A 14710-nucleotide genomic window follows, 5' to 3' on the forward strand; every position below is an offset into this window, starting at 1 on the left:
TCAATTTACCGGGATCATCGATTACGGTCCCCGAAAGAGAGTTAATAGAGACCAACATAACAGAAGGTACAGAATCAAGCTCCGTGAAAGCGAGAGCAGCCAGATTTATGGATTCCAACGTCACTGCAACTATCTACCATATGCCGCCAACTGAAGAAAGCAGAAATCCACCCGATTTCAACACACTGACTAACCTGATGGTAGAACAGTCTAACCTGATGAAAGAACAGATGGTAGAACAGTCTAACCTGCAGATTACACACATCAAGGCGCTCGAGGCAAACGTCGATGCTAAATTCGATCGCATCGAGGCTAAATTCGATCGCATCGATGAGAAATTAGAAGAAGTCAAGAAAGCGATCGATGCACAGTCAAAGCGAATCACGACAGTGGAGATTTCGGTGACAGAAAACACAAAAGCAGTCAAGGCGAACGAAGGTGGCATGACAGAGATGGGAGAAGAGATGGAAAGAGTGAAGGAGGAATATCGGAGGGAAATACAAGGGCTTAAAAACGAAGCGATGGAGAGGCAACTAGAAACCCAACGTTACCACAGGCGGAATAACATCCGCATTGTGGGGCTTGATGAAGCAGTGAACTGCGAAGACACCAACTTTCCAAAAGAGTTATCAACGATTTTGGATAACACCGATCCAAACAAAGTGCCAGAAGTGGAACAAGTTTACAGAATCGGTTCCCAGGGGCAAAGTATCAACGGGCCGAGAGTCATCATTGTCACTCTGCGGAAAACTACAACAAGGGATGACATCATCAAATATGCTCGCAACCAACGTGGGAAGCTGAAGTATGGTGATAAACCAATATTTATCTACGAAGATTTGAGCAAAGAGGCCATCATCCGACGTCTACCATACAAAGATGTGATGCAAAAGCTGTACAAAGCCGGCTACAAGCCAAGGCTAGCATATCCGGCGCTGTTATCATTCTTGGGCAATAACGGCCGCAGGTCAGGTCCATATACACCTTTTGAAGCTGAGGATTTCCTGAATCAAAATGTAGCAAATAACCCAAAGCATGACGAAAATGCCGGAAACAGTTAAGCCTCTCTCTCAATATATACCAGTGTTGGAATGACTTTATTGTGTTCATCAATGAGGTCATTCCACCAGTGTTGGAATGACATTGTTGTGTTCATCAAAGTAGCAAACGATATGCAAGTCGTCTATAACAAAGTGTACTGTGTATAATACGATTCATAATACATTATAATTTCAGTCTCTGGTCTCTGAGGGGACAAATAAATATCATTGCAAAAAGATCTATCTGGAATATTCTGGGTTTATCGCTCAAATGCCCTGGGTCTCCTAGATCATTCTGGAAAGTAAAATAGTCTAGGCACTAGTATATTCTACAACCTTCTAGAATATAAGGCACCATGACAACGAAGCATACAACTTTAACAATAACATTCGGTGTGTATACACATAGCAGATAATAAATTAAATGAAGTGCAATCAGTCCTTAATAATACTTTAAAATTAACCACACATAAACGTATGAGCACAGCAAGGTTATTCTAACAATTTAAGTAATCACTCCATTAAAGGCACATTGAAGCGCTAAAAGGCGCTGCTTTTCTATCTTATCTAATCAGTTAAATCGGTTCTAGTGGCTTCTCCACGTTGATAATTATTTATCTCTTATTCCTTATCTATATCTTTCCATTGATTTTTATTTTATTTAATTTTTTCTTCTCATTACTCTATATTTTTTAAATATATTTTAACTTACATTGTTCTTTTCCAATGTTCTTCACATTAAGGTGTCAATATTACTCTATATTTTTTAAATATATTTTAACTTACATTATTCTTTTCCAATGTTCTTCACATTAAGGTGTCAATATTGCTCTACAATCTTTTCCTTTTTTTCCCCCACACGTTAGTGGAGGGTTCAAAGGAATATGTCGATAAAGGTTTATTCTCTTTTTTTATTTTATTTTTTATTTTTATTTTTATGTTATTTATCACAATACTTCATTACAGTAAGGGAAGGTGCAAGACCAAAAGCGACATTCTATTGCAATAGAATGGAAATGTTAGATCCTATGGCAATTAGCATAGGAAAATTAGGATTACAATGCTCAGTTTGGGCAATCCGGTGGACCATGGGAGAAAGTCAATCGCGGAGGATGTGTTCTTGGAACACAGGCATGTTCGACTTTCTGGGTGAGGGGAAAATAGGGGATTTTTATTTGTATATATATATGTTTTTAAGCTCAGCTCTCAACGGGACCTCATTAATTGGATGTGCATCTATTGTAGCTTCATACTCCAGAAACATTACCAAAAACTACACGAAAACATGCATAGACTATGGCTAGTTTGAATATAATGGTATGGAACACCGGTGGGATAAACAAACAACACAAGCGCAAAAGCGTGCTCACACTGATGAAAAAAGAACATGTGGACGTGGCTCTATTAAGCGAAACGCACATTTTAGAGGGAGACATAAATACGTTAGCGGATAACATATACCATAATATTAGTCACTCTTCTTTTGCTACGAGAACTAGAGGGGTAGCCATAGTCGTCAGACGCAAATTAAATATCGAATTGAAAGGGGTATGGTCGGATGCTGAGGGGCGCATAACTATAGCTAGGATTATACACAATAACAGGAAAATTGCATTGGCAGCGGTATATGCCCCGAATTTGTACGAAGTGGGTTTCTTCACTTCACTAACAGGAGAAATGTTAAACCATCCCGAGTACTCATATATAATAGGTGCGGATTTTAATGCCATTTGGAACCCAAGGATGGACAAAACTTACCTTTCCTTCTCCAGCGAACAAAATAATTCATCTAAAGCATTAAAAGATTGGTCGAAATCAACAGGAGTAACTGATTTATGGCGTTCACTTAACCCCATGACACGCAAGTACTCCTGTCGTTCGGCGAGACACAACACACTATCCAGAATTGATTACGTCTTTGCATCCCCGAGAATATTTGATAAATATGAAGTGGAAATGACACCCAATGCGCTATCAGATCACTGCTACTTAATCCTGAAAGCAACATTTGGTACACTATCTGCCCGGGCCCCAAGATGGCGTTTTAATTCGATGCTGCTTAACAACAAGGAATTCATTACACAAATTAAAGAAGCTCTCACAGTATTCCTACGGGATAATGCTAACTCGGTGCAAGATCCCAGAATATTATGGATGTCGGTAAAGAATATGATCAAGGATTTCTCGGATAGATTTACCTCCATATTGCGCAAAAATCAAAACACAAAACTGTCTGAAATGGAAACGCTTTACTCAACGCTTTTTAATTCTTTAAAATACAACAACTCTACTAGACTAGATAACCAAGTTAACATTCTAAAGACAGAGATCAAAGCAATGTACAGACAAAAATCGGAATTGCAAATACGCAGCACTAGACAACAGCAGTACTTCCAAGGTTCTAAACCTAGTCACCTATTAGCCATGCGACTAAGAATTAATGCAAAATTTGCAGATATAACTGCCATTAGGAAACAACAAGCTCTAGTAACAGAACCCAAAATAATAAACGATACATTCAAAGAATTCTACTCCGATTTATATAACTCAGAAACGACCTTTGATCAAGACAAATTAGACACATATCTTAATCAAATTACTCTCCCTAAACTTACGGAGGAAGACGCTAAACAGTTAGAAGTACCGATCACATTAGAAGAACTCAAGAAGGCCATATCCGGAATGAAAAACGGCAAAGCTCCGGGAATTGACGGTATCCCATCAGAAATGTACATTTCTTGCTGGGACATATTTGGACCCTTATTACTAAATATGATCTTATACTCAGTCAAAGAGGGAAGCTTCATTGAACACCAAAATACCGCACTCATTTCAGTTCTTCACAAAAAAGACAAAGACCCCACTGAGTGCGGTAGTTACCGTCCTTTAAGCCTCCTCGGAACCGATGTCAAACTGTACTCTAAGATATTAGCCATCAGATTGCAAAAGCATATGACGTCTTTAGTTCATCCGGACCAAACAGGCTTCATAAAAGGTCGCCTGATCAATGATAACATAAGGCGAATACTGCACGTACTAGATACAGACAAAGAGGACATCACACCTAAGGCGATACTATCCCTGGATGCTATGAAAGCATTTGACAGGTTGGAATGGTCGTTTCTATGGGCAGTATTGGAAAGGATGGGGTTAGGAAAAGGTTTCATTGATATGATTAAAGTACTATACAAGGACCCATCGGCCAGGATTACAACAGGCACATTCATCTCCGATATCTTTCCGGTATCACGCTCAGCCAGACAAGGTTGCCCTCTTAGTCCCGGACTATTCGATCTATCATTAGAACCTTTAGCACAATTTATAAGACAATCCCAACACATAGAACCAATAGTAATCAAGGGCACACATCATAAAATTAGTTTATATGCGGACGACGTAATATTGTTCATGCAAAACCCCAACAACACATTGCCGCTTATACTCAAGTTGATAGAGAACTTTGGTGATTTATCGGGATTTAAAATAAATTGGCCTAAGTCGGCTTTTCTTCCTCTTAACACCAGTGCAAAAAAAGAGACAACCCTCCCAGGTGCGATACCCATGGTCAAACATTTCAGATGCTTGGGTGTGGAAATATTTCCCACCATAAGACAAACGGTGAAGCACAATTACACAAAAATACAGAACAAAATCAAAGACGACCTGGACAGGTGGGCAAAACTTAAAAACTCAGTACAGGCAAGGGTATCAATAGTTAAGATGGATGTATTACCAAGAATCAATTTCTTCAGCTCAATGCTTCCGTTACCTCCTCCAGAGGGCTACTGGAAAAGATTACAAACCTCCACATACAAATTTATTTGGAATAACAAACCACCTCGCATAAAAAGATCCACCGCACAGAGAAATAAAGCAGACGGTGGCATGGCAGTCCCAGATTTTTTACAATATTTTAATGCCTTCACATTAAGACCATTGAAGAAGATATGGTTTGACCCCGAGGCTTTGGTATCTTGGAGAAAATTAGAAGAAAACATAGTAGCCCCACAGAGATTGAAAGACATAGCATACACTAAACTTTCAATCAAGCATTGTGAGCGAGAATTTGGCCCAATAATTACCCATGCAATCAGGACATGGCGGGAAACACAAAGGAAATTTCCTAACCCTCAAGTATGGCATAATCACACTCCCATATTCAATAACAATGCTCTCTTAATGGGAAAACGACCTATAAGATTCCCTATATGGGAAGAGAGAGGCATACACTCATTAGGGGATATTTTTAATAACAAGGGCCTCTGTAGTTATGTCGAAATATGCATAAAGTTTAACCTCACCGAGTCCACATGGCTTTTTTACATACAGTTACGACTTTGTATGAGATCTCACGGTGTTCCATTACACATACCAATTGAACACCACAGATACCACAATTTTTTCTATGAAAGAGATACATTGGGAGGTTTTGTATCAGGTTTTTATTATCAATTACTAACATCCTCGTATGAAACCCTTCAACTAGACAATGTCTGGAGGAGGGATATACCAGACCTGGAAAATGACTTTGATTGGCAAGGAGCCTGGGCAAATGTCCGACTTACATCAAGGAACCCGGATCATCAACAAATCAATCTGAACTATATTCACAGGACATACTTGACTCCTATAAGGCTGTGCAAAATGGGGCTTATACAAGACTCCAAATGCTCCCAATGTACAAATGGGGACGAAGGAACATTTATGCACATGTATTGGGACTGCCCACCAGTTAAGGCATTCTGGAAAGATGTGTCCCAACAATTATCAATACTCGTATTTTGGAATATACCTGTACACCCTGCGGTATTGCTATTGAATGATGTTTTTGAGTTTGCAGTGAATCCACAACTAAAAAGATTGGTTTTATCGGGTATCACAGTAGCTAAAAAACTGATCGCATCACGATGGTTTCAACCGGAAAAAATGTGCCGGAAAGTGTGGTTTCTTACATATCTCGATGTGATATATCAAGAAATATCTACAGCAAGAATTCTGGGGCTCAATGAATCCAAAATGTCAATGTGGTTAGAAGTGGTGGAGAGAATAAAAGCTAGCCTATAATGGTAGTGTCTGGTTAGGAGTGAGGGATAATGGAGGTACTATCCAAGAGGGGGTCCGGGAGGGGGGGGTTTGAGCTGGAGCATATGTGTAGGGTTTTAGAAAATAGGTATTAGGGGTATATTATATACTAACATTTATATAATTGTAACTTCGCTGGATATACACTGTATACGGTTAAAATGTTATTATTGACTATTTTTGTTTTATCCTGTTTCTGTACTTGCATATATTTTAACCACCTTTACTGAAAGTTTCATTATACATTGTGTGTTGAGTACTGACTTTTGATAAGTTTTGTTTTGCAATAATAAAAAAAAAAAAAAAAAAAAAAAAAATATAAGAATCACCACTGTGTCGCAAACTGTGAAATAGTTGGTATTACAACTATTACATTTAGTCATTTAGCTGACGCTTTTATCCAAATTATAATTATAATACAACTCTGTCAGCTGTATAACAATATTCATCAAAGTGTTGCATGTTATAGTGTAGGTACATGAAAGCATGAAAGGTTTGTACTATCCAATCTATTGATGAACATGAAAAGTTTGTACTATCCAATCTATTGACGAGCATGAAAAGTTTGTACTATCCAATCTATTGACGAGCATGAAAGGTTTGTACTATCCAATCTATTGACAAGCATGAAATGTTTGTACTATCCAATCTATTGACGAACATGAAAAGTTTGTACTATCCAATCTATTGACGAGCATGAAAGGTTTGTACTATCCAACATTGCTTTCCAAACTACTCTGATTTCTATCTGACATGTTCTGACCTTTGCTCCACCTCTCCAGGCCTATCAGTATCTCCGTGAAGAGGTGAAAACCTTCCAGGGGAAGCCAATCAAGGTGTGACGCTGTAAACCTATTTATTTCTTCTATAATTGTTTTATTTAAAAATATATATATAAAAATCTGTATTTTTTCACCCATCCCAATTTAGTCATTATGCCAATTCCCTTCCTGGTCGTTGCACTGTCGGCCTGGGGAGGGTGTAGAACTACCACATGCCTCCTCCGATACAGTCCAGGGTTCCCACGGTACCTGGAAAACATTGAAAACATGGGATTCATTTTTTCATTTTCCAGGTATGGAAAGGCATGGAAACTGAGCAAAAGTTACCAATTACATGGAAATAGAAACAGTTGTCCTGGAAAATTTTATTGGATGATGTGTAATACAATTTAACTATTGAGCACAGAATTAACATGAGTTTATAAAAACCCTTTACATGTGAACCGCTTTTACTGTAGATGGAAATGGATGATCCCATGTTGTAGAGCAGGGGTTCCCAAACTTTTCAGGCCAGGGCCCAGAAAATAAGGTGTCAGAGAGCCGCGGCCCAATGGACATCGTCAGGCTTTTTTTTCTTTTTTTTTGTCAGGTGACCGATTTTTTAAGCCAAATATCACTTCAATCCTATTAAGTTAGTTCAAGTTAGTTATTCATTTATATGTGCTATTTATGAGAGGGCTAACTTGTTGCAAAATAATAATGATAATAATAATAGCCTCATTAAAATACTATTGTTTCTTCGGTTGTTTTCAGCGTTTTATGTGCATAATCTGTTATTTAGTTTGAAATGTCCGTTGAAATAAGTAGATTTTTCGTTTTTGTTTATTTATTAAGTTAATATAAAACCATATAGTCACATTTTAGAATACAATAGAATAGAATTTTAGAATACAACTAGAAACACTGTCCTGGCCTGCTTCTAAGTTCAGTGGCCTGAAAAAAAAAAAAAAAAAAAAAACAAAAAAAAAAAAATTTAAATCATCTCGCGGCCCACCCGTGGCTGCTCGCGGCCCACCTTTGGGTCGCGACCCCGACTTTGGGAACCACTGTTGTAGAGCATGCTCTTGGCATCCTATATGGTATATTGGATGTTGGAATTTGATGCAGGCAACTTGGTGAGCCAAGGGAGCCTTGGCATCTACAGTGAAACTTGAGTGAAACTTCTTATGCAAGTTTATCCTCAAATGTAAGTAGCTGTGTTTTAACTGTGTGGTAAACCTGGGTTTATCAACGTTGGTTAGTAAGCAGTGCAATCTTGCTAACTAGCTAGCCAAGATTGCGTTCGTCACCAACGCCGGAGATGCTGGATTCACGTGTTCGAATCCAGCTCCCGGCGTTGTCACCCGTTCACACTAATACAATTGGCAGTATTAGAGGGTGGGAAAGCTGGCGGGTTTGGACAGCGACCCCTACAGTTCGGTCGGGGCGCCTGCTCAGCGAGGGTAGGATCTGGAGAGAGGTAGTGCGGCCTCCCACACGTTACACTCTACCAGTGAGAATCTGCGCGGCCAGGCTGGAAAGCATGTGACAGTCTCCGGTCTCTCGGACCAACAGTAGGGGAAAGTGCGCAACAACCAGGAAGGGTGGGATGGGAGAAAAATCGGAAAAAGAAGGAGGGGGAAAAAGATAATAAAAAAAAAAAGAAAACTAGCTAGCCAATGTTGGCTCTCATAACGAGCCAGTTAGCCAGCGCCAGGTACAGTAGCTAGCCAACGTTAGCTCTCATAACGACCCGGTTAGCCAGCGCCAGGTACAGTAGCTAGCCAACGTTAGCTCTCATAACGAGCCAGTTAGCCAGCGCCAGGTACAGTAGCTACCAACGTTAGCTCTCATAACGAGGCAGTTAGCCAGCGCCAGGTATAGTAGCTACCAACGTTAGCTCTCATAACGAGCCAGTTAGCCAGCGCCAGGTACAGTAGCTACCAACGTTAGCTCTCATAACGAGGCAGTTAGCCAGCGCCAGGTACAGTAGCTACCAACGTTAGCTCTCATAACGAGCCAGTTAGCCAGCGCCAGGTACAGTAGCTACCAACGTTAGCTCTCATAACGAGCCAGTTAGCCAGCGCCAGGTATAGTAGCTACCAACGTTGGCTCTCATAACGATAGCCAGTTAGCCAGCGTCGGGTACAGTAGCTACCAACGTTAGCTCTCATAACGAGCCAGTTAGCCAGGAAGAGAAGAGGCCGCGAAGATGGAAGAGGAGGATGACAGAGGAAAAGGGAGAACAGTGGAGAGGAGTTGAGAAGAGTAGGAAGAGAAGACGGGAGCGGACACGAGGGGAGGTGTAGAGAGAAGAGGACAGGATGAGATATGAGAGGAGTGGAAGAGAGAACATATATCAATCCCAGTGCTCATGTGTTCCAGTTCAATAAATTGTTGTTCATCTACAGCTTGTTGCATTATTTCATGCATTGATATTATCAATGACATAATCTCTAAGCATTTACAATGTAGACTTGACTGGCACATCTTTTAAATCAAGTAAGTAGTCAGGTGTCCTAGGGGGTTGTGTGTGTGAGGGGGAGGGGGGCGCGGATGAGGGCGGAAAACTTCAGGGGCCTATAGATCATCACTTAATATGGTACCTGGAAAATCAGGAGTTAGTATGGAAACAAATTTCAAGGCAAGCGTGGGAACCCTGCAGTCGCCAGCCGCTTTTCTCCTGACAGCGAGGAGTTTCACTGGGGGAACGTAACGCGTGCGGAGGTTCACGCTATTTCCCCCCAGATCCCCTCCCTGCTGAACAGGCGCCCCGACCAACCAGTAGGAGTCGCAGTTTACAACGACCAGGACTCATACCCCACCGGCTTCCCACCCGCTAACACTGCCAATTGTGTTAGTAGGGACGACTGACCAAAGCCGGAGGTACCACTGGCAGCTGGATTCGATCCCAGAGTCTCTGCGGTGGTAGGCGAGCGCTTAGTCCACTGCGCTACCCAGCCGCACCTTCTTTTTTCTCTTTTATACTAGTGGGTAGGGGTGGGACGATACATCGATCCAGATCGATATATCGATCTATTATCAATTATCAAATAGGGTCAATGCAACGTAAAAAGATCAATACATATTGCGATACTCTTATTTTGAAAATCCCCCGGTGAGCATATCCGCCGGGCCGCAACAACAACATTAGCTCAGCGCAGCTCAGCGTGTGTAGACGTTAGACAGCATTGCTTCAGAGTCCACCTATTTTGCAAACCGAAATAAGTGCCTGTTTTTTTCCCCACAAGGGGTCAAATGCATCTAACATGCTTTCCATCCTCGCCATTCCTTTATGCCCACGTCGTGTTAAATACCGAAATTAACGTTGCGTTAGCGTAAGCTAACTAAGCTAAGCTGATAGAGCGATAGAGAGAACAGCAGAGGTCCACTAGGGACTGGGAAGGAGGGGGGTTACTGCATTCTCGAGATAGCCCCACTACCGGTACTGCACCTTCTGACTCCCAATATGCCTTTTCCAGTCAAAATACAGCGCTGTGACAGTGAATAGGGTATTAATATCGAGAGGGAAAAAGGAAGAAAAACTAACCAAAAACAGTGAACAGGAGGTCTATTTGTATTAAAAACAATAGATTGTTTTTCATTTAAATGTCTGGAAGAGCTCAAAAATTTAAATGTCAAATGATATTTCCATTGCCTTTTTTTTTGTTTTAAATGTTACTGATTGTGTTAAATTGGCATATAATATCGTCTCATATCGATCGCAGGCACCTGATTCGAATCGTATCGTATCGTGGCAGACTGTGATATCACAAGCACAAGTTTCATCAGTGAAATTATTAGGTGTCAATATCGTTGAGAAACTGCTTTAACCCTTTAATCGCCAAGGACGACTTTAGACGTCATTGCTCGCCATGCTTAATCTGCCAATGACGTCGTACAGCGTCTTTGAGATCAATATTTCAAAAATCTGTCATGGCAATTATATTACACCCACGGAGACTTGAGACTTGCTGTTGATCTCCTCAACTCTCCCAACGGTTCAAGATCGCCATCTGGTGGCCGATCGACGAATCAGCAAACCGGAAGTGACGCGCCGGAAGTGGTGCTCACCCATATTTCGTCCGGCCACTCGCTGTCGCTAGCGGGACTCCAGCTTGATACACTGGATAGCGATCCGTTGCCAATAACTCTATAAACAACATGATTTGGACGTATATAGTATTATACAACCTGGAACTGGACCAACTAGATCGACATCCCATAATAGCGAACTTTCTGCTCCACGCTGATCGCCCAACGCTACGAGGAAGCTGCGGTGAGTTTCAGCGTGTTTGATTATTATTATACATATACACTGCACCGATCAACATATCACCCATACTAAATAAATGATTTAACGTCGGCCACGGACTTATAAACCCCCCCCCCCCCCCCTCCGGTCACCAGCAGATGATGAGGCATGACGTGTAGGACCTTGTACAATTGAAATTTTTTATCTGACGTCAATCGGTATCAAACTACATTTGATGATCTAATATATGTATTTAGGGCTATAACTCACGTTCTGCAGAATGCTGCAGAAAACGATAAAAACATTTATACTTTAGACCGTATTTTAGTATGAATATGTGAATGAAAAAGTAGAACGTTGCTACATCCTAAACCAGCGGTTCCCAAACTTCTTTGGCCGCGCACCCCCTGTCACCTGCCGACCTAGCTTGCGCACCCCCCAATGCAAACATAAAAAATAATAAATAAATAAGTCCAGAGACTCCGTGCTGCTGCTGACTTTAAATCAAATAGATGTCTGTGGGCAGTCGGCCCGACATTAATAAACAGCAGTGTGTTATAATCACATTTTTATGAGCTAACGAATTCCGTTATATTGGACATTTGTATTAATTATATCAAGCGAATAACTGAGAAATTTGGCAGAGAGAGACGGCAACATTATCGTGAAATATAAACGTTGCGTGATGACTATTATATCTCCGCCTCCCAGTCCCAACGAAGAACATACCAGTAGTATGCAACTGCAGAGCCGCAGAGCCAGCGGCGCTCTCATCCCAACAGCTGAATTGCCAATGGCTGAATTGGAGTATTGCACTGTGCGCGCACTACTGTCTGCTCTGCGGCTGCATGCTTCTCGCAAATCTTGCTCTCCCTGCCAAACCAAATGAATCTCGACATCGCTTCACCAATAGTCGTTATCAGAACACTACACGCATATCATAATTATAGAACACACATCGTTGTCATTATTACCCTGTTTTCTTGGTGGAGGGCCGGGCTGTTGTGTCTGTGCTCCAGCTGTCATCATCACTCTCTGTCTCCACTCTAACGCTGCTTCTCTCGCCTCCAATTCCTCCTGTCCTCTTTCATTACTTTTATTGACTTTAGATTCACCTGACAGTTTCCCTGTTTTTAGCCAGCTCTGCATGTTGTAAGTGCCACAATCCCACGCTGGTCGCGCGCTTTTGGCAGGAAGTTATTAAGTGCACTGGCTCGCGCTCCTACTGTCATCGGCCCGCTGAGGAGACAGACTCCAGGCAGAGCGGAGCGCATCAGCACAGACGAAGCGCACCTCGCCCAGAGACATTGTTTATTATTATTATTATAAAAACGTAAATTTTTTATTAAAACGTTTCTTGAATTTCATGATTTACAGTGAAAATCCCCATTTGAAATAATGTATATTAGTTATATATTTAATTAGTAAAATAACGGCATTAGCCTTTTCATGTCACGCACCACCTAGAGGTAGCTCGCGCACCACAAGGGGTGCGTGCACCACAGTTTGGGAACCACTGTCCTAAACAATAGATACTTGACGTTGAATGGGCCATAGTAATGTCAATTTAGCAATACAATTAAAAAAGTTATAGCCCTGCAAAGAAGGGGAACATCTCCATAGACAAATAGAGCTGGCAGAGGATGGTATAAGGATGGATATAAGCGTGGCAGAGAAAGGGTTAAGAATCATTGTGAAATTGTTTGCAAGAATGTTTCAAAATGGTTGGGCATTATAAAAATGGTTAAAAAACTATTAAAGAGCACATTACTAACTTTGTATTACAGTTTAATTTATCCTCGCATCTTTTACTGCAATATAATTTGGGCCAGCACTTACCCATCTTACTAACAAACAATCCATAGAGCTCAGAAATCCTTTGTAAGAATTGCAACCAACTCTTCTTATTTAGCCCCAACCAAACCATTATTTAAACAACTGCAACTACTCACAATTTATGAGGTCAACAAGTATCAAACGGGGATTCTTATGTACAAAGTAATTAGTCTTCCTTTATCTTTGCCTAATTTTTTTCAAACTTATTTTGAGTTTAATTCTCTATCATGCACATCTCACAAGAAGAAATAAAGACTTACGCATTCCTTTCTGTAGGGCCTCTGTTGCCAAATTCTCATTTGTTTATCAAGGTGCAGTGATGTGGAATGATATACAAAATCTAATAGAAACATGTTCCACTTTAAATATATTTAAAAGTAAGCTTAAAAAAGAACTACAGGGGGGGGGCAGGTGGCGCACGGAGATTACGTTCGTCACCAACACCGGGAGACACTAGGATTCGCCTGTTCGAATCCAGCTCCCGGTGTTGCTATCAGCTTGGCTGGCCTCTCACACTGATACAATTGGCTGTATCAGGGGGTGGGAAAGCTGAAGGGTGGGTCCTGGGCGTTGTGGACAGCGACCCCTACAGTTCGGTCTGGGCGCCTGCTCAGCGAGGGTTGGAACTGAGGAGAGATAGTGTGGCCTCCCACACGCTACACTCTCCCCGGTGAGAACCTGCACGGCCAGGTTGGCCTGCCCCAGGCTGCACATGCGTCGGAGGAAAGCATGTGACAGTCTCCGGTCTCCCGGACCAACAGTAGGGGAAAGTACGCAACAACCAGGAAGGGTGGGATGGGAGAAAAATCGGGAAAAAGGAGGGGAAGAAAGATAAAAAAAATAATCCTGTAGTCTATAGTATCCATGTGTATTTGTGTAAAGTCTTTTTAAGTTTTTTTCCCAACATTATAATAGTTGTATAATGCTGTATTGTATGTATCTGTGTGTATGAGAGAGGGATATGCGCATGTGTTTGTGCATAATGTGGGGGGGGGGGTATTTTTTTTTGTAGTTATCCTATATAGCAGGGGTAGGCAACCCCAGGCACGCGTGCCTGCATAGGCACGCAGGGGCATTTTCCTAGGCACGGGGCAGCAGTCAAATTTTTTTTTTTTTTTTTTTTTTTTATAAATATTATTGTGAAACATTTTGCACTGTTGTCGCATTTATCTTGTTGAAATCCTCCCACAGGTTATTTTTACTACCACATATTTAATTGAGACCCTTTATTTGTTTATTATTTCAATTTACCTGGAAATACATTGCTACATCATTCAGTAACATTTGCAGAGCCTTATAACAAAAACATTATTACGGTCACCATTGTGACCAGTGGGATTAATCAACAAATTTTATTATTTATTTTTCTATTTCATTGAACATTGCACATGTTAAAAGCCATTTTTTTTACTCAAAATGTGAGTTATTACCAAGTCAACTTGTGTTCTTAAAACAATGACAATAAACATAGTTTTATTAGGTTGAAATAATGTGGTTGTGTACTTATTTTTCTGTTAACTTATTATGGATTGAAAACTGAAAACATTAATGCACAGTAACTGAACTCAATATTTTAAAGTTCTGGTAACTTATAATATAATTTCTTTTTTTACAGTATAGTCTTGCGATCAATCAAAACTTATTTACATGATATACCTCACATTCACCCTCCATTCACATCCTGGTGTTCTCCTGGTGTTCTCCATTAGGCCTGTAGGTGGAGCTATGACAGCACA

At 40.9% G+C, this 14710-nt stretch overlaps 1 protein-coding gene across 1 annotated transcript in view; it reads left to right on the top strand.

Annotated features, from left to right (window-relative positions):
• The window catches only part of LOC311223443 (la-related protein 4B-like), a gene marked incomplete at both ends in the record, with an annotated part of 100630 nt that overhangs the window by 36563 nt on the left and 49357 nt on the right, over window positions 1–14710 (top strand). The window contains one exon of the mRNA XM_084308230.1: window positions 6905–6958. Coding sequence (XP_084164356.1) covers window positions 6905–6958 — 54 coding nt within the window. The remainder of the gene's footprint in view (window positions 1–6904; window positions 6959–14710) is intronic.

This window comes from Notolepis coatsorum (assembly GCF_963971535.1).
Source record: "Notolepis coatsorum genome assembly, chromosome: 1".
Classification (NCBI taxonomy): domain Eukaryota; kingdom Metazoa; phylum Chordata; class Actinopteri; order Aulopiformes; family Paralepididae; genus Notolepis; species Notolepis coatsorum.